This window comes from Styela clava, chromosome 1 (genome assembly GCF_964204865.1).
Source record: "Styela clava chromosome 1, kaStyClav1.hap1.2, whole genome shotgun sequence".
Taxonomy (NCBI): domain Eukaryota; kingdom Metazoa; phylum Chordata; class Ascidiacea; order Stolidobranchia; family Styelidae; genus Styela; species Styela clava.
In genome coordinates this window covers 22,666,361-22,693,467 of record NC_135250.1, presented here as the reverse complement: position 1 = coordinate 22,693,467, position 27,107 = coordinate 22,666,361, and the positions used below count along the sequence as shown (strand labels likewise).

Genomic DNA, 27,107 nt, shown 5'->3' with positions numbered 1-27,107 from the left:
CCCGGTTTTGTGTTCCACCAGATATATGGTAAGCTTAATTATAATAGTTAACGTATTGTTACTTTTCATTAGATCCGATTTTATCACATATATGTTAGTATGTTTTATTTAATTCGTGCCTTGGCGGGTCACCGAAATAACGCTGTGGGTCACACAGTAGTTCGCCATCCCTGATATACCAGATTATATTTGTTATCATGAATTTGCCAATCAAAAAATTTGAAACAATAATTTGACACGGAACATCTGAAGGTCTTTCACGGAACACATTCAGTGTATTTGATTATATTCAAACAATAAACTTATAATAATATAGGTTTTCGGATTTGAATGCAAGCTTGCTGAACCCCTGGACTGTGTTGGCGGAATCCTAGCGCGGCGCGGAAGACTCCTTGAAAACTTTGCTGTAAATGAAAGGAGTCGCATTTATATCTGTAAAATAAGCTAAGAGAAGACTGATACTATACTGCAAAATAGATAATAATAGACTAATTCTTTGCATCAACACTTTTATTGCGGAGTGCCATAATTTCAAATCCGTGATCAAAAAAATTATCAAAAACCAAAACAGTTTATTTTTCGAAGGTGATGGTAACATATTCTAATAGCAACAGTAATAAAATAATACAAAATGAAAAAATATATAATAATAATAATAATAATATGCTGAATGAGAATGCAATGAAAATAAATTAAAACTATGAGATAATGACAAACATGATACCATACGAATGAAAAATATTAATTATTATTATATTTCAAATAACAGTGGCAGTGAACGATAAGAAAAAAAAACGAAAAATGAAAGAAATAAACAGGTAGATAGATGTTTGTAATAAAAAGGTTTGGTATTATTACATATATAATTCACAAACTGTGATCTCGTATCTCTTTTTCAGTTAAACGGACATGAAGCTATTAGGGAGGTCTGTTATAGAAAAAAAAATGCCAACAAATGTGAAATATTGGTAAGGATCGAGTTATTGACTCAACTCGAGTAACTAAATGTGATCTAACTCAAACTAGTACTCAACTAACAGTCAGACCATTTCTGTGATCGACTAGACTTCACTCGAGACTCGGATGATCCGTGACTCGACCTGAATGTCGACTCGGGTAATCTCACAGATAAGACATTACATTATTCGAGAGCATAATGTTAACGACACCAAGAAAAATATTATTTCAGTAATCACGTAGTGCAAAGGGCCTCACTGGTCGTACTGATATGACAAACTTAGAAATGCGTTACCAGTAAAATTTGAACAGGAATAAGTGCAAGATATAAAAACATGAAATGTTACAATTCCGACATTGTTATCATGTAATTTAGTGACAATCGGCGATAATTTAAATTAAAGCATTGTTTTCTTATTACGCTAGAGCTCGGAATACACACTTTATTAATGCTAATGTCGATGGTTGGGCATGTATGATATGGCGGTCTAAGTCAGATGTTCCCAACCGTCTACAGAATGGAACATTTCATACTTTTTTGGTTATGGGTTGCTTATCCAATGATAACAATGAAATTCTGAATTTCCTGGATCCGATAAAATACGTTTGAAAATAATTGTACTGGGTGTTAAACAGTATTGAAAAGTTATGCATACGCCAAAGTTTCTCGGAGTTCTGACTTGGAGTCGACCCTTTTGTTATTCCGGAGACGGGGGTCGGAGTCAATATTTTTTAACCCGGAGTCAATTCTCCGACTCCACAGCCCTCGTTTTAATGGGCCTGCAATTATCAGGCAAATTATCAAAAATGGGAAGGCCTACTCCTGAAGTATGCGCATCAAGATGTCGCACAACCTGAACCCTAACTTGGTACACAACCTGAGTTCAGGTAGTGCGCCACCTTGGTGCTCATACTTCAGAAGGTCCCAAAAATGTCCATGATACTGAAAGTTTGGGAACCACTGGTCTAGTCCAAGCGAACTGTGGTTGTTTAGGACACTGTGCAGTGGTGAATTATATTGATGAATAAAAAGAAAAAGTAAGATCACACCTTGAAAATCAATCCAAAATAATTGGTGTTTTGAACAAAAAAAAATTATGCTGAAATGAAATACATTAAGTGGAAATAAAATGGTGATAAAAATAGTTAAATAAAAGGAAAATTTATGAATGAATATAGAGCATTGAAAACTGCACGAATTTTTTTAAATTATCAAGGTTCAACTATTATTATTTTTTTATTTGGGTAACAAGTTTTATTTGTTTTCTCATAATTGTTTTGAGGTAAAATAGTATTATCAATAAAATAATCATTTGACAGCACAAAAAGCGTTATATCTAAATATGATTATTCTGCAAATTCAGGGATTCAACCTCAAACCCACTATGCATAAAGCAAGACACATACTCTTTATTTCACTCCGAAAAAGTCTTTACACAAGCTAAGCCATCAATGCCACTAATAGAGATATGTCCGTTCCACAAAAATAGATTAATTAATATGTTATCAATTCTAATATTTTACTATTTTTTCCTTTGACGTTCGCTGATATCAAAAATTGTCTTCCGTTCTCCGTTTTAAAAACCTCCCAATCTGACGAAGGACTAACTGAAATTGAATGCACAGGTACAAAGTGTTCCATGCCCTGCCACCTGTAGACGGAAACGAATGATGATATAAAACTAAACGACAACATTCAAATATACGACTACTATTTAAATTAATATTAAAATTAGCGATTTCGACTTCGAGTAATAAAATAAAAATTATAAAAAAAAGTTGGGAGACAATGCTCAAAATAAATATATACACAGAAAATCAATTGACCATATATGGGCGCAAAATTAGCGTGTGCGGGTTGATAAATATTTTATCTCGGACTACCGACTGCAGGTTAGGAAAGATTCCAAATAGGACTCCGAGAAAAACGGAAACTCGATAACGAAAACTTTTGTGTATACAAGCTTTAGTTTGTAGACTGTTAAGAACGTTAGGGAAAATAAATAATTTGATGGTTTTGACTATTTAATTATTTTTAAAAGTCTGCAATTACGACTCCCGACTCCTTTCGAATTCGTAATTGCAAATCCAAATCCTCCGTACCCTATGTTTACCCTTTGCCCACCTGTCACACACTTTCCTCAATTGCATGTACTTACTTCGTATGAAAACTCTAACCTTCTGCCAAATTATTATATTTATCTTAAGCCAAAACATATCACGAATCTCACTTCATATACTTACTTCACCCATTTTCCCCAGAATATATCTACCCCGGAGCTAAGATCTAAAGCCCCAGCCCGACCCGACTTGAAATTCGGGCCGGGTCGGGCCTGAAATGTCAATCATTACGTTCGGGTCGGGTCAGGCTTCTCTATCGCTGACTTTTTTAAAAATAAATATATGTTTATAAAAAATATATACTAAAACTATGTGTGGATGCTAAACTAAGAAATACTTGACAAGATAACATACCTATATATGATGTTGTCTAGTTTTGCATTATTGTCAGATGAGCTGGCAGCTACAATGAATGAATCTCTTCCAACTGTGAAAAATTCCCAATCCAACGCCCTGGAGAAAACATTAGTAAATTCTCACATTTAAAATGTTAGAAATAAATTGTAAATATTTCTCGAAATATACACTTACCCGGTTGTCTGGATATCTTGTATTTTATCGAATCGATTCCCCGATTCCGATAATTGATAAATTGTTGAATTGATCGTATACGATTTCTTCCGATAATCGTAGTAATTTGCCACCGCAAGAAAATGTTTTCCATTAATCTCAAAATGTTCCCAATCTTGTGCACCGACAGTCTGAAATTGTATTCGGTAATTGTTAATACGCGCTGGCTAAGTTGATAAAACGTTGGACTTAACTATAAGGCATTACAGGTTGAAATCTCGAGATCAAATCCCATGCCCACCACCCCACCCAGAGTGTAGAAATTAAGTGAGCGACGCGGAACCAGTAGGGTCCCGGTGCTTCCAAAAAAAAACGACCAATATTTTTATTTTTTTTGACCCCTAAGTCTAAAATTTCACATAAAATTTTGCTGTTTCAACATAGTAACACGTTATGGTCCATATATTTAGGAATTTTATTAAGAAGTCAATTTACCGAAATGTACCGATGCAAATGTAACTGAATAGGTTACCAAGTCTGAACTCACTTCTAAATATTGCAGTGGAACGAATTTTGAATATTCCCACCGGTAGACGACGCTATGGAGTCTAGAATCGTCTCCATCATACGAATTCGCTACAGCAAGATAATGTCTCCCGCTTACTTCGAAGTATTCAAAATCCACGCCGCCTATTGTATTGAGTGCCTGTGTTTCCAAAAGAAATTTTAAAACTATTAAATATATCTTAATTGGGAAATGCAGATGGAACTACAGCAGTCTGGGCTAATAAGTCGGAGTAATTGTATAAATCGACCTCAACGAGGGATTGAAACAAATTTTCTCTCCGATTACGAGTCCGGTGTAAAAAACATTTTGACTCCGACCTCTGAGAAATGGCTGCCAACATCGGCTATTTATAATCATAATGGTAATTTTATTTCGCTTCTAAAAATCACTGACGAAAGGGTGTCGTAAATTGAACTCCGGGGAAAACTCGAAAGCCTGAATCCCTATTTCCCCAAAGGCATCACAGAACTTCCTTACGGTTGTGAGCCACAAGGGATCAATAGCTATGACGCAGTTTGGTTACTTTAACCACATCTATATACTGACTTTAATGCCAAAGTTTAAATTCTGATGCGAGTGAAAAATTAAATCCTTTAATTCATGTGAAGAAATTTGCAATCAAATCCAACTACGGAATCTAGGTTTGAAAATTTTGACTCCAACTCCGGCTTAAAATCCGGACTCCAGCTCCGGCTCCGGCTGTTGACTCCAGATTGATGTTTATTTTAAGCTCTGAACTTCGACCTCGACTAAAGGGATTTGAAAATATCGACGACGAATTCCAGATCCGGGTATCTGAAAGATATGACTCCGGCTCCGATTCTGATGAAAACATGACAAACTCCGACTCCAGATCCCCGGCACTCCCGATTATTCCGGAGAGCCCCCCCCCCCCTTTTTTTTTTAAAAAACCTCAGTCAAGAATCTTAATACGAACCTGATATTGTATAAAAGCTCTGTGATCAGGATTCCATTCATATAACCAACTTTTAATTCGTAAACTCGAGCCTGTAAAACAAATTTAAGTTGGTCAATGCAGGGACTAGCACAGCCAATCACGAACCAATGTGTCTTATAACCACGCCTACCTGATACGTCAGGATTTTGGCTTCCTCCGAAATTCGCTACAGCGAGGTAATGTTTTCCTTCAATTTCAAAACTTTCCCAACTTTGAGCAGCATAAGTACGAAAGTATTGATGAGGTATGAATTTTTTTTTTGAAGACGACCATCTATAAACAGCACTTGTTGCATATGGCGACCTCTCATCTGCACCTTGATTAGCGCAAGCTAGAAAATGCTGAAAAAAGTTGTATATATTTTATAGCATTTCGTAGTATTTTTTTTTTATCATATAGCCTAGTTTTCGATTCATGACGCACTGTCAATTCTTCCTAGACTCGTCCTAATAACTTGCAATTTGCTATGTATTTTACGAAATTGCTTAACTACTTTTGTGTAATTACATTACTTACGGCACTCGGCGACGGTTATCTCCGCGAGATTCGAACCGGGGAACCCAGGCAGGGTAATCAGTGTGATGGAGTTGACATGTGTATTTCTAACGCTTAGCACAATGTGCAAACTGTCGAGTCAAATTTTTCATAATTGTTCAAAATTTTCAATGTTTGTTTATTTTGAACCCAAATAAAACCTAAACTTAGAGAACAATAACTGGGAATTCCGATATATTTGCTATAACTTTTTCTAAGTGTTAGTTATATTACTTTTTTATAGCGCTGAGCGATCGAGTTAAAACAAACAAAATATGGCTATCCGCCAATATCCAACCACATTAAGTGACTAAATTAAATTTAGATAGATTCCTGATTCGATAGTGTCATTACCGCTGGGTGGTCGCCATTTATCATTCTATTAGGATTATGACGTCATAAACAGAAGAAGCCTTTCATATCTTTTAAGTGAATGCATTTGTCATATTATGTCATCAGAAAATGACTAGCCTTCACTCATCACCATAGAAACAAATATGACGTCACTGTAATATTTCTGATGTGTGAATTACTAATGATTGAAGAAAGATTAAAATAATTTATCAAAAAAGTGTCGTCAATCGTCGCCATGGCAACTTCACTTACGTCATCTCCGATTTGAAAATATTCCCAATCTTGTGCGCTGTCTGTAGTTATGTTTTGATAGGGTATGAATTTTCCGTTAGTCCATTTATATATAGTAGAGTCCATATCTCTGTCTCTACCCTGATTAGCAGCTGCTAGAAATTGCCCTTCGCTCGGTATGCGAAATACTTCGAAATCTAGAGTTTTGCTTTTCGTTTTTAAATTTAAAAAATCTTCGATGTAGTCTAGTCGTTCTTCAGCTGAAATAAAAGATAATATAATGATTCTTTCTAAAGTCGCCAAATCTGGAACTAAACTAATATTAACAAAACGAAGCTTAGATAAAACGATATAAAAAGACCATTTAACTCAGTGGTTTTTTTTAAGCTGCGCCCCTTTTTAGAATTGTCAGGTCTCGCGCCCCACGTCAAAAATAACTAGCTAACAATAAGCTAAAAGCCCCCTCTTGCGGGGCGTGCCCTGTCGTTTGAGAACCACTGAATTTTAACTTGCTATTGAGAGCATCTATATGATATCCATCTTCATTTCTAACTTACGGCTGATTGCCAAATTTGCGCGTATTTGAAAGTGAATCTCTCTAATACGATTTACATGGGATTCGATACACATAAGTATTTACTTAACCCATGTACGTTACCCCTATCGTTTGCTTTTGGGGAAAATAAAAGCATTTTACAAAAACATGTGTAATAATGTATATCCATAGCAAATAAAATGTTCGATAAGAGGAAATGCGTAAGCAGCAAGCTAGCAATGTTACATTATTAAAATTCTAATGTTAGTTTTGGGTCTTCAATATATATGATTCTATTTCCCAATACTCCAGGAAAAACTACTTTACAATTGAATACAATAGAACACTAAGATATTGAATTTTCCCACAGACAGGGCGGCGATCATGATCATTGAGTAAGGTTAACTGAAGGACAGTTTAAACATCTTAAAACCTACAGCACCGTTTACGGAGTTTAAGAGTTTTCTATAAATAAACAATTACGTCATGTTTGGAGCTATAAACGTATATTAGCACTTGTCTTGGGTATTCGATCAATTTTTTGAAAAATAAGTGAATACTTATAAATTGTTCGAGTAACTTGAATATTTGTGATTAAATTGCTTTTTTAACAAAAATTCACGTCCGAACTCACGAGTCCGAAATTGAAAAACGAATAATTCGTGAAGTTCGGACTATATTAATTTCGGTCGATTATTGAATATAGATTGAGGCAGTTCTAGTTACACATTCAAGGTCAATTTACCTATCTTCTATGTTAGTCAATTGATAAACACGAAAAAAATTGAAAGAAAAATTAAAATAAATCGTTTCTACCTATGTTACCTATTGCGAGTCGCTTCCATCTTGTTCCCTCGCACATTTCGAGTTGTCCAGTGGATGGTCTGTACACAAAATGTCCTTTATTTTGTGTATCACATGTTTGAGGTCTGGAGTTGCCCTCTTCAAATTCTATAACTTTATTCTTTGGATCTTAAAAAGAAATGGTAATAATAAGTAACCTTAAAGGGGTGAATTTTGTCTCAATTCGGATCAGGGTTTCTTAAACTGGCCCCTCTGCCCTTTGAGGGCGACGAACAAAGGCCTTTACTACTTACCATCAGCGATATTTACTTTATTGCGACTGAGCCTGCGATTTTGGTTTGGTTTGGTTTCATTATCAAACATAGCGTATAAAATAGAGATAGACAAAACGGAAACGTAGGAAAAGAGTTGGAAACGAAGTCAAAATATTATACAACCCGGAGTCGGAGTCAAAAATTGTGTCAAACCGGAGTCGGACGCTATGATAAATTTTTCTCGACTCCACAACGCTAATTGCCATAAAAAGCGCCTCAGAAGTGTATGTCTGTGTATCATTACCAAAATGGAGGTAACTAATTTACGCCTACTTTACACCAAGTTGTGTAAAGGGACGGAAACCTAGGCGCAACTTGTCTAACACAGACAGTCCCTGAACTCGTAATAGAACTAAAATAAGAATAATCGGAATAAAATTATTGCCTAACCCTAACCTACGGGAGTACCCCAAGAAAGGCAGATGTTGTCTCCAAGAAAAACTTTGGCATGTCGCAATATTGTTTTCTCAACTCTGTCAACTTTTGAAGAAAAAATCATTTCATGTACCTTTACTAACAGTGTTGTCAATCCATCCCGGATAATTAGATGATTTTGAAGGCGAGGTAGAGCAAAGGTAATATGATGCATCTGATCCGGCTAATAATTTCAGCTGACGAAGAATACCCTGAAAGGAGAGAATAAACGTTTTTACATATCTACTCCGAAAAAGAATCTGAACAAGCAGCCGCCTATTCGTGAGAAGCTACCATTTTAGAAAGGCCGGAATCTTCATATTTGAATATAGGAAAATAGTATATGTCCTGCACAATGTAATATACGCGCTAGTGTCTAGTCTAGTGGTTAGAGCGTTAGATCTAACTATGTCGGCAAGTTAAAATCCCGGGTTGAAACCCCTGTTTACCAGTTTACTCAAGATTCAAAAATCTGAGTCGGAAATTTTGAATCGGAAAGATCCCTGACATGTTCAATGGCTGCTTGCAGAGGAGGGGGGGAAAACATTCTGAACAAAATAAACCCCGGATGCGGGTGTGGAATTTTGAAGTCTGATTTTAAAACACCGACACCAAGGCAGCTAGGCTATTTTACATGTTCAGTAACTTCTTATACTGAGACTTGTTTAGAGCGAAGATGAGGAAATGCATCATAAAAATAAGTCCTGGATGAGGGAAATAAATTTTAAAGCGAGATTTCAAACCAACCACGGTAACCTTAAATAGCCAGTAGCTGCTTATAGGGAGACTTGTTCAGAGTGAAAACGCATCATGAAAAAAATTTGGATGAAGTCACGAGATTTTAACTTGAAGCAAGGTTTTAAACGAGCGATGCCAGCGTAGTCAGTAAGCTGTTGACAAAAAAATCGAAACGGGTTCTAAAACTGCTTTAAGTTTTCTATTTTTAAATTTCACTTTAAAAATTGGATCCCTTTGTAAACAATAGGACGAAATTGGCTACTGGTAACCTTATATTATCACTTACTGTGAATCGATTTCTCTTCTTTCTTCTACTAGCTATGTAGAAATGTCCGTTTTGAGTGTCAAGTCTCTCTGGAAATGGAGCTTTCAGCGACCTAAGAAAATGTAAAATTTGAAAATTAGACTCGTATCAAGCATGATTTGTACATGGAAACTGCACGGTCGATTATAATACGCTTGAGACAAACCAAAATCTAATGGCTAAACATAAAGTTGACCGTCCATGAACTGAGTCGTTAAATTCTAAGTGACCGAAGCGAACTTGGTTTTAATGGTTTTTAGTACCGTAAAAAATAATCAGTAAATTTACAAATATAATAAAGTAACCGCAACTATTTCTGCGGACGGAATTATGATACAAATAAAAGTAATCTGAAATAATATTGTATTACATGTAACACACATCTATCGACTTCTGTAAATTTAGTTTTACCGTTTAACGAGTTGAATAAATTGAATTACTATTTAATATAGGTAAATTTGCTGCATTTATTTCAACATATAGCTGAAGAGAAATTAATGGGTGTCAAGAAGTGGTTGCTAACTGCATATGTAGAAGTTAGCGTTGAATGCTTTTATCCTGAACGCTTCTTTGTTTGTTGTGACCCAAAGGGCAACACATTCAGGCATATAATTCAAAATTCAAAGACAGCTCTTTCGCATTTAAAGTAACGAGAAAAGGCTCGCAAGTTTTATGTACCAGCTTACACGCAGGAACATTGTGATATGGATTTCGGACTAATACCTATAATAATTGGAAGACCAGGAAATAAATTTCATAAACCGATTTTATATGAAACTGCATGTAAGATGTGCATGTTTGCCGGGGCTGTGCAGTCGGAGATGATTTAGAATCAACTCTGACTCTCGGCTCCTGGTTAAGAAATGAGGCTGCGACTCCAAATCCGGTTTTTAAAAAATTTCGACTCCGACTCTAAACTCCGAGAAAACCAAATTTTGAAAATAAATCAGGCGTATGTCTGCAATTCCAACTCCGGGAAATTCAGAACTTAATGCACTAATTGACCAATCGTTTCTTTTTTATTTTATTTTCAGTACTATGAAGAATATCATTATTTTTTTTTCGAATTTTCTCAAGTTCCGTGAAAAACTATATTTTTCACCCAAAATTTTGCTGTCTCAATTTAATGAGAACACTTTTATAACATATGGGAACAATTTTTATGTCGTATGAGAACACTTTATTTTATAACGCTTGTCCATCAATTTCCATCTTGCATAGCTACGGTCTTATCGGTATCCGTGCGCGATCTTCGTGTCCATATATTTGAGCATTGATGTCTCTCTTGTATTTAATAGACATCGTAATATTTTAATAGCATGTAAATTTAATTTCAAATCCAAATAAAATTTGTCACTATATTTATAATGACATTTTAAATTCCTGAGATTCAGAAGAGCATACGAAATTCGTTTTATTCTTGACCCACATTAAACTTCATGCTAACATATACAATGACATAATGACACTAGCATATCATGTAACATAAAAAGCATCACTGGGTCTGTTTCCACTTGATCAAGCACGGTTTTTAAATAAAAGCGGCGGTTTTAATATGTTTTATCCTTTTCCCACGCTTGGTAATATCTCAAAAACGAAAAATGTTACCAAAATATCAAGTGCAATTTTTAACCATTTGCTCTGCTAACGACACAGCTGTATCTCGTGAACCTTTTCGATAAGCACATCTTAGTCTGCCTATGACGTCATTGTTTTTTTTATTTCGCGATCAAGCATGAAACATGCATAAATGAAAATTTTGCAAGCCCGGCAAAAGTATGGGCCACGCTTAAGGCATGATTATCTTTAACTTGAACTCAAAGAAAGGAGCGAGTAAAAGCCGGAAACGTACAAGACGCTTTACAGATTATCTTGGCAAGTTTATAGTGCGAACTAACTGTAAAACAATGAATTGAAAACTAATTCTATATAGACTTAAACTTCAAATCGAAAACTTCAATTTCCAATTAATTTTATCTCAAATTTTTTTCAAAATAAAAATTTCCATAACCATACCGGATTGTTTCCAATATTCTTTTACATTTTACGACCCGCTGCTAACAAAGCTCGAAGCAAGCACATGTGTACACATAAATTTCTGCTATGTTTTTCGGTTAAGTCTCCCACGCTCTAAGTGAAGTAGCGGCCGTGTGTCGTAAACTTGGAATATTTGTCCTGCGACACCAATAATTTAAGGTCAGTGTATAATACCGCCGCTTTAACATCGTCCATACCAGGGATTTTCCAATTGGACCCTCGATCTCATGTGAATGCCACGAAGCGGTCCTCGTTGTGCCACGGAGCGGTCCACGAAGTGCCAAGAGCAAAGGTGTCATAGTGGCTGCATTAATTTAAAGTAAACTGACTGTGGTTTGTTCATTCTTTGTCTGTAAGGGATTTACTAAAATGACTTTTTATTATCAAACATAGCGTATGAAATAACTGATGGAAACGCAGAAAAGAAAAACTATTCACTTTTATTGAAGAGCAGGGGCACAATGGTTAAGGTTTTTGGAACGGATCACGATTACGGTTGGGAACCATTGGTCTATACCCGATACTTGCCAGCTATAATGCCATTTATAGCATTCGTATGAAACTAGATTCTATCCAGGAATGATATCCAAAACGAATCAAATATTCGAATACATATATCAAAAAAAATTTGAAATTAGGAATAATTTTGAATTTATTATTTAAAAATTAAGAGATTTCGAGCCGTCAGACAAGCAGATCAAAACATACCATATATTGACTGATAACAAACAACACAGAGGGTCCCTGATTTTATACATTATTTATGTTTGGCATATGATAGGAAAAGCCAAAATATCCAAATTCAAATTTTAATTTTTGTTATTTTTAACTTAATGGCTAAATTATTATCATAAGTGTTTCGAAATCAATCTTTTCCACTAATCCAGATCTTTGGAACCTAAGATTTCGTTCGGAACCTTTTATTCAATTGTTGTTAGACCATCAAATTTTGACCACATGGAATAATGCTATTATAGACACTATAAAAATAAAAGTAAATTCAGCTTTCATTATTGTGTTATTTCTGAATTAGAACATATTGAAACAAGCATGAATTTAAATCGATATCATATAATAATTTTCAATACATCGCATATGTTGCGGATTCATTATTGTATTTCCTATTATAGGACAATTGTAACCTATACAATACTGTTGAATTTACAAATTTTTTGACAGTATAAAATTGGCCGTAAGTGGTTGACAATAGTATTATAGCGTAATCCCCTTTATAGAAAATAATGCTAACGTTGTGAACTTTAATTTAAATATACTTCGATCATGTATAATTCAATGATAACTAAAGGTAAAATTGCGTATTCTATATCCGAACCAAATACGATCATACTTAAAAGTAAATTTTAATGCGCAATCTTTTAATGATATAGAATTTCAAATTCGCGAGCCGCACTTGGAATTACGCCAATCGACGATAAAATTAAAAATTATTGAAAATCGAAAATAAAGTAGAAATAAAATAAAAAAATTGTTGTGACGCGGTTCGTTTGATGTTAGCACGACATAACAACGGAAGCGGACTGTAAAATTTGGAAAAAAAAGATCAGTAACAGTTTAATGTGAGTTATCTATAAAAAGGGCCTTATAAACCAAACTTTTTCATAGATACTTTAATTTACCTCATACGTAGCTAACTTATTTTGATTCGTTCAAGTAGTTGTAAATCAACGTCTATTTATTTCACTGAGATCAAGACCTCCCGAACGGTATCAAATTTCTGTGTTCTATATTTTGATTTTTAATAGACATTATTTTTTTCAACGTTAACAAGAACAAATTCGGACTTTGAAGTTTTAGTAAGCTTATTTGTTTATTCTCTGCTATATTATTCGCTGAAATTCTCTTTTATGAGCAAAATTAAACTGGGAAAAGATTATTTGCTTGTTTTTACAAACTTATTTTACGTGATGCATTTATTTAGCATTTTTGGACCGGAATTTATAAGGTTCGTTATTGCCTAATCAATTTATAACACAAAGGAGTAATAATTACTGTGCTACAACAGTTAAAACACTGAAAATTGTTATACACGAGATGTTAAATTAAGGAGTTTTGCCAATACTAGACAGCACAATTAGTAAAATGCCAAATGAATCAAAGAACTGTGATATGTACCATATCTCAAAGATTTGGAAATATCAATCATGACTTAAACTTTCAAATTTTGGAATTAATGATCATAGACCAACGTATTGACTAATACAATAAAACTTATCGTAAAAAATAATTTCCGATCGGTATGACTGGGTGATCCGAACAAAAAACACATATTCTAAATAGAACAAAACATTCGTGCAAAGCGTTTTAGATTACTGAAAGTTTTGGGTACAATTATACGCAAGTGTTCAAGTGTTAAAATATTCTCTTCATTTTCATATAAGTAATTAAAAAATTTACGGATTATGTTTTTTTTTGTAACTCAGCAGGTACAATATTGAACTCTTACTGGGTAATTATCATCTTTAGCTTAGTAAAGCATATATATATTCTAAATGTAGGTTTGATATTTATGGTCTTCGTTGTAATAGGAGTAAAAAACGGAGTGTTATTATGAAATTCACCGGATGTCGAAGTCAATAATATTTAATTCCAAACACCAAGTCTAAACCGAAATTTTTCGTGGAAACAAAAAAATTGCAAAATTCTCGCGGGTGAAATTTAGCTATTCTGGTGTTGGAAATTGGAGTCGAGGTAGATTATTTTAATTGTTGGTTTAAATGTTGGGAACCGGAGTTGGAGTCAAAAACTTGAACGATTCAAATCACAATTTCTTCGATGACGTGATTTTCCGTAAGTTATCATCAGATTGAAGTAGATGCACGCTGATAACAAAGCGCTTCTATGAGGCTTCAATGCTAATAATAGCAGCATATAGAAAATACTTATTGGAAAAAACCTATACTAATTAGAATTTCTCATTATATGTATATGGATTATTGATCTATATTGAATTAAGCCTATAGAATTACTATTATATTTAGATTATGATATGATCAAGTATAGATCGTATATAACAAAATACTTCTGTTCATGCACCTTGCCAGCATCGGATGCAGAATAATTCACGCTTCGATGCACATCAAAAGATTGAATAAACATCCTGTCCAAGATTGCATTGATCGTCTAATAATTAGGTCCCAAATGTATTAGCTTCTATGATAAGTAATTCAGCGGATGCGCTCGCGTGAAGTTTGGCCTATACATCAAGAGTATAAAAGTTACTCAACTCCCTGGGGCATCTCGCGCGTGTTCGTAAACACCGACCAGAAAGATATCGAAATTATATATCGTAATGGAGTTGTATGTAATTCGATATTTCATAATTAAAGCGCCCTATGCCGCTAACTGTGAAGCCTCTGGTCGAGTGAAAAGTACAATTCATAAAAATGATGGTTAAATATTACTAATAATGTGTAGTAATTAAAGTAGCTAAATTACAGAATCACGCAACTAAAAATTGAAAATGACGCTAAAAAACGAGTCAATATTTACAACCAAAACTAAAAATCTTTCTGAGTACAAAGTGTCCGAGCGGATACTAAACTTTCAATTGTTGCGTCACCATTATATTCTTGCTGATTGGCCATTGTTACGGAGATGAAAAAGGAAGTCGATGCTCGGGGAAACATCCATCTTATAATTAAATCGATGATGTTACAAAAATTTAAATTTAGCATATTCAGACTGTTTTTTTTTTGCAAAATCTTGTATGAACAATTAGACATTTTTTAAACTCCATTTCACTCTGAAAAAGGCCCTTAACAATCAACCGTTAATAAGCACGGAGATGTGGACTAAATACTCAGGACTAGAATTTATAAAAACACTTTCCAATTCCAGAACTTGTTATAAAGCTATGATTTTCGACCTAAAGTCACTGCTATTTGTATCGACCTACCTAGTAAATGGTGTTCCACAATCGATGGTGAAAGTGACATCCGTATTCGCTACCGCGATTATGACGTCATGCCAAGAACCGTCAGATAGAATTGAAGATTTTATTCCTATTGTTTGTCTTTTTGGTTGATTTTTGTCGAGGAAATCAAAATACAAAGAGTCCTTTTTTGTTCGTATTGCCATTAGTATTGTTTCCCTGTCCTAAAAATAAAACTGAAATTAACAAAAAGAATCTTTTTGAATTTATTGCGTCACACTTACAACGAATTGAAAGTAGAGTTATTGTTTACACAAAAAATTTTTTCTAAAAATTACAATCCTAAATTTTTTTTTTTTTTAATCTGAATTTTGATAATTTATATTCTAAAAAGAATTGTAATTAATCGATTAAATCAAGGCTAAATTTTAGTAATTTTACCAAAAAAAAACAAATTACTGCAGAAAATAATTCTTGCATGAGCTTCCATATTCTGTATTTTTTAAGGAAATTTACGTAAAGCAAAGTTGTGCACAGTCACTCAGAAACACAGGAGGTTGATCTCTCATGTCATGTCAATACGACCAGGAGGACAGTTATGAAGTAGTGAGTTTCACACAACTAAGGTTCTTTGGAAAAAACTTTGGGCATAAAATATTTTTCGTCTGATAAGTATACTGGCAGTAAATTGATGGGAGCTCACAGCCGATTGAGTTTGGCGACTGGAAACTTTTTAGAGAAACAAGTTCCGAAAGTAGTAGGGTTGTATTTATATTTTTGTGGAAAGGTCATGATATGTAATACTCACCGGACCAAGAAGGGTCATTAAATATTCACTGTCCAGTCTTTGTGTAGACGATTTAAAAGAAATAACGAACGAAAATTCCGTTGGAAAATATTTACATTTATTTAACACTGTTGAAGCTGGCATCCCTGTCGTTATTGATTCAGGAGCAAATCTAAAATATATTCGTGTTTTTATTCTGTAAAATTATCCATAATTCAGCGATTTATACGCCCTTCATCATGTCCGCCATGTTGCTTGAAATTTACAAAAAAGTAAAAAAATATTGAGATTTGATGGAAATTGGACAGGCAATAATTACTATAATTCATTAATTAATGAAATTTTAATATGCAAATAGTTTGGTATCTCATACTTTCAACTAGAAAATATTATCGCGTTTTGAATGCTCGAGGAACCTAAAGGAATAAATAGATTATGTATTAAAATAATAATATAATTCAAAAAATTTGGACATAAATTTCAAATCATTCGAAAATGATAATTTATAAAAGAAACCAGTATTTTTAGTTATTTTGATTCAAAAATAAGATTCTATTATCCTAAATCAAATTTCGTTCGGAATAAATTATTTTAAACATCGCTGACTCATATCTATGCTATTTAATTAAAAGTTGAATAACCCTCGTTCTATAACAAAAATTAAATCGAAAATCTTGAATGAAATATTGAATTTGAAAAAAAAACAATTTTTTTGCAAAAACCAGATTAATATATCCAATCTGCAGTTTCAAAAAAATCATCATAAAATTTTCTAATTGAAAATGACTCCTAAAAAAATACATCAAAATCGATTTTACCATTTCTTTTCATTTTCTACGAGTGCATTAAAACAAAAAAATAATACCTAAAATGCTAATTAAAATAAGAATACATTCCCAAAGGTACCACATACTTGTATCCTTTTCTTCCACCATCTGTCACAATTTCAACTCCTCTTGGAAAAGTGCCCGTAGAACTCAGAGATAAGCCTAGTAAATCGATTGCTTCGGGATCTAAAAGGTAATATTGCGGTTATTTTCAAAACAATCTGTGAACGAAATATACGGTATCGTTAAAAGTGACGTTTTGCATTAGTTACATATCTGGAATAATCAATGCAACAACCTTCAACACAAAAAAACAAGAGTAGAATGTAGTACACAATATGTATAATTTTATATTCCGTTATTCCTGCCTTCCGCTTCGAACAGGGAAACGTACAAGCACCAGCTGATATCTGACGATATGTAAGAGTACGGTGAATAAACTATGTAATATTGTTAGAAGCGATCTTTTGTATTAGTGACATATCTGCAATAACCAATACAACATTCTCTATTACGAGAATAAGTGCAGAATTTGTGATGCATAGTATATTTATTCGATTATTTAGCCATTGGCAAGTCATAATTGCTAGCATTTTTGATAATAATTTCGATCTACAGTATAGGGATTATAAACTAGACTTATTTACAATGGCCGTCAACTGACATTTTTTCATACTTATAACTCTTCTGATTTCAGAATCTGTTAATGTACAAGACATGTCGATATTCAAAATCCCGAATTACACGAAAAATAGGATTATGGGTATTCTAATCCGTTTGAACTAACAGGATAAATCTATTTTCTAATATATACAATATCACAGATCAACAAAGAAAATCCAAATAACAGACCTGCGGACTTGACATTGTTTAGCAACATATAATTTGGTGATTACAATTTCACACTTTTACACATCCTAACTCTAAACAAGGAAGCACATAAATTCAGTGAGATGCGATGAAAATAATGAGAATCTGACGCAGCCTACCGGCTCTGAGGCGAGGTTGTTTGATGAGTTGACTGATTGATTAAGCATAGAAGCAACAAAGATATTATAATAAATTATTAAATTTTTTTTATATTATTTTCTGAATCCCTCACTCCCCCTCAAAATCTTCAAATCAAATGAAAGATATGAAAAATAAACCACGAAAAGCACTTTATTTTGGCCAAGGCAACTAAATCGGATATTGGTTGGTTTAAAGCGGTAAAATTTATAATTTTACAATCTCAGTTTATCCATCAAATTTGTTGTGCCAACAGCTATTCTATATTTATTAAGCTTGTTACAATTACAGAGTGTCACTTGGGAGATTTATGGTCCAGAAGGCTACCTAAATATTGTCTTTTTGCTAAATATTTTGATATTTATAAAATAAAAAATTAATATTTATAATCGGCTTTTGGAAGACGATTATCGTATTATGATTCTCAATATTTGAAAATTTTATTCGACGGGAATAAATTGTTTACAAATTCTGGAACTGGGAATATAGACTTATTATGTTCGTTCAAGCATGGGTTTCAGTTCACAAGCGTTTATATAACACGATTTATCCATGGCATAGGTGAAATATTGCTCCTACAATTTTTACAAGTGTAAAGCTATAAATGGGCCTGATAACAGGGACTCAAACTCTAGAAAACAAATTCAAGATGGAATTAGTAATTATTACCATATTCAAATACAAAAGCATTCAAGCATGAGTGCCTTGTATTTGTATATTGTACATAATCAAACAGAGTGCAAGGTTGCATTGTAATCCTCAATTTAAACTAAAGCCTGGTTCAAAACAAGTAGTATATCTGAAGAATTGGATGGAACGAAACGCATAATATTTGGAACAGACAACTTCGGGGAAAATTTGAAAAATATGCTGGTCAATTTGTAACAGTTTGGAAGTAAAATCATAGCTAATGTCAAACTTTATGTAACATTAGGCATTGATAAACAAATTGCAACAAAATACATTGAAATAACATTTAATTTCGAGTCAACATTCTGATTCACTTGTCTACTATAATTAGGACGATCACCACGCTCAAGTTTATAAAACTTTCATTGGCATCCTTAAACTCATTAGCAATCAAGTACTTGCTACTTTCATTTACATTAAATAGAACAAGATTAAGGTGGTAATAATTCACAGATAATACATAGATATATATTATTCCCACGGTTGGCAATTGTTGATCTAAACCTCGTCTCTAATTTAAACATATATACTAGCGACAACCATTTCGAGATACGGTATAAGTGTTTCCGAAAGGGTTTTGTGAATGGGCCAGCTTTTCCTTTTTTGGTAAATAGTCTCATTGTTATATGAGACTTTCTTGTGACCTAGGTGGCCCCAGCTGGCGGCGATGAGTGTGTCGTCTCTCGTGTCCCCGCGGTGCTTGTCGACGTTTGTGTGGGTACTTTGTCTTTGATATCCCGAAACAGTCGTTAGGGTAGACAAATAGACTTTAAAATTTGTTTTCAATTGCTTTCGTAGTATCGTATCTCGTTTATGTATATTTGACACTAACCGGTAGAATGGCTTCAAAAACCGCCCAAGGAAACGCGTGTATTCAGATATGGGAATAACTCTGACCTATATATTCTGAAGGAAATCTTGCAGATTTTGCATCCACTAGTGCGCATAAAATAGGTGCAATATTTTAAATTTTTATGAGATATATGATAATGTTCGGTGTTCAAAATGACATCACCAACGTATTACGTCATATTACGGCGTAAATATTTTATAAATCAATAGTATAGTGATAGTCTCTTCTTAAATATTTGGGATAATATTGTTGATATTTATCGGCATCGATCGAAATATGATATCGGAGCATTTTAAAGGTTTCGTTTCCTTGTGTTTTTTTAATCATTACACACGGTCAGATTCTGCCAGTTTTATCCTCATTTAAATTATCGAGCCTTGAATTATCACATAATCGGTGAAAATTTTTTTTCCATATTATAATTGTTTTTAGATGCCAAGTAAAGAATTTTTATATGGATGATAAAATTTTGTTATCCATGTATCCGAAATAGTATGCGGGTTCATTATAACCACGGTACAGTTGTTTGAACGTGTTTGGATAACCTTTTTGTTACCTTAAATTTTTTCAACCAAAATTTCGTGATTTCCCTTTTCCGGTTTTAAAATCGTCAATTTTTGATATTTTGATATTCGGTTTTAGTGGCCATATATAATCAATCTATGGCCATGTATAGACTAAGTATATACATTTTATTGTGATCCCAATTATAGTCCGAAACATCCACATACAATTTAACGGCAATTGTTACGAAACGACATCCGGAAAAGAAGACGCCACGTTTATAGAACGAGAATTTTAATAAAAAAAGTCATAAAATAATACCCAAAACATGATGATGATTGTTATATAAAATATATTTACAAGACCTAAGCTTGGCAAACCGCCTATACTGCTAAACTTTGAAAGTGCGGTATTTGATTTACGCTGAAATACTAAAATTTGTTATTATTTTTTAATTAGGAATGTGAATTGTAAACGCATCCTTTTTCCGTTTCAAAATCGTAAAACGTTACGCAAATACGTAATAAAATAAGTCGTGGCGCCTTTTTGACTACTTAAAACAAACTAAATAAATATGACGTAGGCGTCAAATCACGTGGTTAATTTGAAAAAAAATAACGAAATTAAAATATTTTATACAATTCCAGTTTGGGAATTAATTTCCTCAATAGTACCATATGTGGTCGCCGGTCAGGTAAAGCCCAGGTGCGCATTGCACGACAAGCCATGCTGCCAAAAATGGATAGTAAAATCCACTGGAAATCTCACGACAACCAGAACAATTATAACAGGTACGCCAACCAACACATCAAGGGATAAATTCAGATGTGGCGGATTACGTCTCGAGTGTCTTTCTATAATTTACAAGTGTGGTACACGATTAAAGCCTACCGTTATTGACAAATTATGCTTGGTCGTTCACGGAAGAGTCAATTTACGATAATGCTCTTTGTATTGTAATTTTTGTATAGACGACAGCACCTGGGCTTTGTGGAAATGGTGAAATATATTAAATAATGACCCACAACAATTACTTTATGTCTATATTTGAAATCTATGTTATTGAAAACAGTGTGGTATTGAACAATGGTGGTTATCCAAATGCCCACAGCAGTTCAAGGTTCCTACTTTTCAGTATGTCAATAGTTAGACATGAGCATAATACAACAGGATACGGTACACACGTATGTCCCTCGAATAAATAAAAATATAATAATACATAACCAAAGCCGATACGAATACCCTACTAAGATAAGTCCATTGCGGCTTCGGCCATATTTGTAATTCGTAAATGAAATCAACCCCGACAACAATTTAGCAAAACGAACCATATGTACACTTTGTATCCAATACCATAAACATTCTTTTGAATGAACTCAAACAGTGTATTTTCGCGCCAAAATTAAAAAACTACAACCTCGTGACCTGATCATATTTACGGTTACGTTAAAATAGCGAAGAGACGCCCTTATGTCCAGCGATTGTCCAGTTTTGTTTGTTTATTCGTGGATATGAGTATCCCACACTACAGTCCAGAAGAATAACGCTTGATAAGGGTCAACGATTCTACAGTAGGAGGACGATGTTGGAAATAAAGTAAATAAAAGTGGCATTCTGTATTTTTTCTAAAATTTGAGTCGAGTGTCTTTGATGTATAAATATAATCTCAAGAGAAATTTATCGGTGTTTGGTAACGCGACACGATATTTCCAATTTTCAATAAGCCGTGAAAATAAGAGAATAATTCAGAACCGGTAGTTACTATTTGGCGACTGTTATAAATTTTCTATTTTTCGTATTTTTTGCTATTTTTCGTAGGTGTTGTAGGTTTATTTACGGCGCCAGGATATTTTTGTACATTTTTTTTATAGTCTTCACTCTGAAAGAGTCTCTGTGCGCGCGGCTAGTGCAGGAATGGTCGCCATATGATTAAGCCGTCTTATCGGCTTTCCTCTCCCCCGAGATAAATGTGTAAATCCTATCCTATCCTAAAAGACTAGTTGTTTTTAAGATGTTTACTCGCAGTTTTCACTCCGAACATTTCCACATACAAGCATCCACTGATATCTTCCGATATTTAAGAACTTTTATTATTCGGATGGACCGGAAACACTTTCCGGTTCTGCATTGCCTAACCAATTTATCACACCCTTGGTGAACTTGAGATTTTAAACCTAGTTCACCAAGTTCAACAGCTGCCAACGCTTTGACCACAAATAACAATATTTTGTAATTTTCCCCAGCATAAACTTATTTGACTAATTTTTAATTAGCGTTAATTTCATTGGCACTTGTCCTGATAACACACACGATGCGAATTCCGAAAATTGTATGACGCAGCACAATGACGGATAGGGGCTATTACTCCGTCATTAGGACACTAATGAAAGTTAATTGGAGCAGATAATCCAGCAAAGTATGTTTAAAACGACGATTATTTTGAAACATTTTGACTGTATTGCCACCAATACCAACGAACGCTGACTACATTTTGACAACAAAGGGATGCTACTTTTGAAATTACATTCTCACGGTATGGGAAACGGGAAAAATATACGATTAATGGACGGAGGAATATTCGATGTATTGCTTCTTTTTCTGTTCGGAAAGAATCGCATATTCGAATCAATAAAAAATTTATTATATTAGATATTTTGAATCATGGAATAATTTAAAATAGTTTCATTCGAAAAATATCATTATGAGCAATCTCCCAGTATGAACAAAAATGGCTTCATTTAATTTTTGGAACTGTAAGAAAATAGAAAACCAATCGAATCAATGTGTATCTTAATTTTATCGCGTTTCCAAATTCCATCAATTTAGCATTTTAACTTGAGTTCCCTTGTAGAACAAAATTTAGAATATATTCGATATTCCGTATTCGAAAATTTAAATTCAGAATGTATTTCTTATTCGAATTAGTAGATAAATAGATTTTTCAATTTTTCTCGAGAAAGATCATGAATACTATTGAAGAATGTACCTATATAAGTAAATTATTTTTTTTATAAATATAAATGTTCGTTATATTAACGTCATCGACTTGGTTCGTTCAAATTTCTTGATTAATCCAAAGTTGGCAAAGAATTCTGAAATGGTCACTCATATATAAAATAATATGCACGAAATAAATCGATAAAATACATGGCCAAAACCCGGCGTATTTAGAAATAATTTCATTTTGTGTAAAACAGGAGGTTTTACGTCATTTTGGATAAATTGAAACCTCTTTCGAACGCTGTTTGTTTACAGTGCTTTATACAATACTGACGGGGTTTAGACAAGTGTCTTTTCCCCTACTCAATATACTATCAATATAGCAACAAAGGTAGCTTTCTGTGTCCAATTTGCAAACAAAAACCGCGACATGACGTATTAGGAAGTTCCGAATGCGATTTCCGGATACAAATTTTCGACTCCGCCTACTATTTGTGAGAACTACTGCAGTTGTATGACTCATCTCCGTCTTGTCGTCAATCAATCGTCGAATTTGGCTAACTCTAGCCAAGCATGATTTATAGGATTCATGGTACAGTAAAGTCTGTGCCATACTTGATCATAGATTAAATAGTTCCTAAAAATTAGACACTAAACTAACGGAAAGTTGGGGTCGTATTTCACTATCTCATACATCCCAATTGTCCGAAGTTGTAATTTTATTTATTTAGTAAGCTTTATCTGTCTGTATAATGGGACTGATGCCCTTATTTGGCAATTCAACAAATAAGTAAGCACATAAACACTTAATTGAGGAAATTTTACCAAATTATTACCGCAAAATGACCATTAAGTAGAATTTATGAATTTTAATTGAGCTTAATGAGATTTATTTGATTTTATGGATGTATAATTTAATTCAAAATGGTTTCCATCGAGCAGATCTTTAAATATAACAGTTGTCGACTAAGTTCTTGGTATATTGGAGAATCAAATAAATAAATAAATTGGAAATAATCGAAATCCGTCATATTATTCTAAATTGACATTTATAATTTGTTAAAATTGCAACGAACGGATTTCAGAGTTTCAAGAAACTCGTGTTATTATATGAATAATTTGGTAATCTATAAATTCAATAAATTTTGCTTTCGAGAAATGAAAATGGGCCAATACGTTTTAATTAAAATTGATATATAATTTAAATTTAATGCAATAACATTTAATAGAAATCTCAAAATGTAACAACAATGGAAAATTTGGAGAAGATATTATAAATTCAACAACTTCGACTATGCCTACATAAAATCGACCACTAGTAATGTCTCATTTACTTGTAGTTGTACTACATTTAACACATGGAATATTATATCACATGATTTTTTTGAAGTCAATAATAGGACATAATTTTATTATAGTCTGTGTTCAAAATCGGTTATAAATTAGGTCTCGAGACCACACGGAAACAAATTATTATTGACAAATAACGCATCTGGATCTCGTCAAATTAACACATATGGGTCTGTATCTGGTCACAGTAACACACGCGACATTGAATTATATTGGCATGTGAGCTGATTGTAATATAAATAGGATATTTGCTCGCTTGAGTAAATGCATTGGTTTGAAATACCGGTACATTTTTTCGTCGCTCTCAGAAAAATTAAAATAAAACTATTTTTTTACAAATATTTTGAGTAAATATAGATATGGATCTTTTTAGCCATACAAACTTGTTTTTATGTTCGGGCCACGTTTTAAAGCAGTCACACTTGGCCGAAGAAAAAATCGCACAATCTATGATAAATTCAACTTACTATAATAATACCATCAATTTCTGTATTTTTTAAAAGCATGTCTTAATGGTTTTTGGTATTTCGTTTTCGTTAATTGGTATGCCATTGCTTTGCAAGGCGTAACGCAAATCAACTCGTATTGCTATTGATAAATTGCTTTTGAACCTTGCCGCTACAGGATAATTCCAAACGTGAGAAATCAAGTTTGGGAGCGTATGGAAATTCATTCTACCTCTGCCGCTTTATAAACAAACCATACACGACTCGTATAAAACAATTTGTAGATTTAAATTTATCCGGTAAAAGTTATGATCAGCGTTGTATTTCGAGCCGGTGAATAGAATTCCAGATACGCATGTCACTTTTAACACAGGTTATGTATCATAATTTAACTAATAAATACGTAAATAGCTTCAATACTTTAAATAAAAATAGGATTTGGGCTCAAAAAGGCAAACATTCAACCCGCCAAAAAAAAAATTGGATCCGGATACCCAAATCCCTTATAACCGGGGTGAGAATGTGGACTCTGGCAAAATATTAAATCGGCGATATCTATGAATAATTTCAACGAATATACAACGCCAACACGGTTTCAGGCAGTTGTGCCATTTACTCTAAGCAAGTGTCGCGTACCGGCAAGTGAAACAAGGTCACAGAGGGTTCCCAAATATGCTATGAATGAATGTTATAAATTTGATATACGGAAATTTTATTTAGACATATAGGATATGCTTAATTAGAGAAATGCTTCCTAACACAACAAATGGCAAGTCGGTTTAACATTCAAAATGTAGGTTATACACACTTCACACTTACCGGCACACATTCTTCTTACTGGCTTCGTCCAACAACAACACGTCAGCAGAAATAACAGATATATTAGCAACTCTGTGTGGAAGGAATCTAACCGCGAACCATTCCCAGACATTTCATAAATTTTCACCGGTACCGTTTTTCGGCCTACCGGCCAAGATAAAATCCTGAATCCTTTTGCCACGGTTTCACACTAGCACGCTTCGCCGACTCGTGTCACACACCGGCCATTCTGTAATCCAATTAAGATTTACTAATACCTCTCTGATGTCAATTTCGTTTTTCATTCGTCACAGAGTTTAAGTAGGGATATATTATTCAATAATCCTTTCAGAAAAAATGATAATTTTATCAGATCATGATATAATGTAACGCGGATCGAAGTACCGGTACCCCGGCGGATTAATGTTATATCCTGCCTTTCAGAAAACCAATACACAAACCGGTCGCAAATTGGTGCTGCAATTGCTAATACACAGAAAATGGAAATTATGCAGAAAATAGGTTACAAGTACGACATATGAAACATTTTTGTCTGCTACGATCGTCATTGACCGGTTTGTCGAAGTCTTTATGCAAGTCCGGACATTATACCTGTTAAGTGTTACTTCTACCTCAATTCGTAGCAAACGAAACCATGTTCTCTTATCTATAACTCCTATACTCAGCGATAAAACTAGATAGTACGATTTACCTACGCAACAAATTTTAGAATCTTGTTTTTATGGCGACAATTTAACAAGGCCGTGAAAAGTAATGTCCTCTCGCCGCGACAGAGCGCTTTCCCAGCGACAGTGTCGTATTCTTCCTCGTGCCTTGAGAGAAAAAAGTCGCTTCGTTGTAAACGATTAGACCTTGTCGAAAAGCACTTGATACGACTATTACTCGTTTGGAATAGACACCCGGCGCCGCAGTATTGCCTATCCGATCGCTTGTTCACGATAAGCTAATGGCGACTTAGAGAATGTTCTTCGACGAAAAAATGGAATGATAAAACATTATTTTATTCAAATATTATTAATATTACTAAGTATTCTTTTGAGCAGATTTGCACAGATCAAAGGGAGTTTTATACCGCGCTTATCTGCCATTCAAAACTATTACCGTACCATGTTTTTGCGTGCTATTTGGCTGACGCTCTTACGCCAAACAACTGAACATGCTCAGTGACAAATTTATATGATAGAAATGACTACTCAAACTAATACAGATGGATACTGAAGCCGGCATCTGCGCTGAGCTATGACCAATATGAGTTAAAAGTTTTTAGTTTAGAGTAACTTGAAAACAGAACATTTTAATTTAAATATCTAACATACGATAAGCAATCTACTTTCAATTTGCCATAAAAAAGGTGAGCGGTTCCGTGGGTGGCTACGTCTGAGCATTACGCAAAGTACTTTTATTACCTCTTTGTTTACTCTGTCCCAGTGGTTAACCGCGAGACATGACGTTGGTTACAACTAGACATTTCAAAACAGTGTACCACTTACCCAATACATTCGATAAAACATGGACCTAATGCCGGTAGTCGTCGGATAAATTACCCGACATAGCATAGGTGATTCCAAAAAAGGTTTCAGTATGCACAACGGCGCAAATGAGAGCGTTATCT

At 34.0% G+C, this 27,107-nt stretch overlaps 1 protein-coding gene across 2 annotated transcripts; it reads right to left on the bottom strand.

The window, feature by feature from the left end:
• Positions 1–504: 504 nt before the first annotated feature.
• LOC120342618 (thrombospondin-type laminin G domain and EAR repeat-containing protein-like) lies at positions 505–25,814 on the bottom strand. Of its 2 annotated transcripts, none has more exons than XM_039411535.2 (14): positions 25,496–25,814; positions 16,972–17,071; positions 16,080–16,230; positions 15,296–15,495; positions 9,325–9,415; positions 8,395–8,512; positions 7,585–7,740; positions 6,255–6,493; positions 5,245–5,455; positions 5,094–5,164; positions 4,136–4,294; positions 3,610–3,779; positions 3,433–3,531; positions 505–2,609 (listed from the first exon to the last, which is right to left on the bottom strand). In XM_039411535.2, exons 1-14 carry the CDS (start codon positions 25,605–25,607, stop codon positions 2,453–2,455), a joined length of 2,034 nt encoding a protein of 677 aa, XP_039267469.2. In that variant the 5' UTR covers positions 25,608–25,814; the 3' UTR covers positions 505–2,452. The 2 variants fall into 2 exon arrangements, with proteins under 2 accessions (XP_039267469.2, XP_039267477.2); XM_039411543.2 differs by having other exon boundaries at positions 506–2,609; positions 7,594–7,740.
• Between the last annotated feature and the right edge of the window lie 1,293 nt (positions 25,815–27,107).

Excerpts from the sequence above, each read along its gene's own strand:
- LOC120342618 (XM_039411535.2), bottom strand. The coding sequence starts at position 25,607 with ATGTCTGGGAATGGTTCGCGGTTAGATTCCTTCCACACAGAGTTGCTA. Across the intron at positions 15,496-16,079 it reads TAATGACCCTTCTTGGTCCG|GACAGGGAAACAATACTAAT; the intron begins GTGAGTATTACA and ends TTTTATTTTTAG. Across the intron at positions 4,295-5,093 it reads GAGCTTTTATACAATATCAG|GCACTCAATACAATAGGCGG; the intron begins GTTCGTATTAAG and ends TTGGAAACACAG.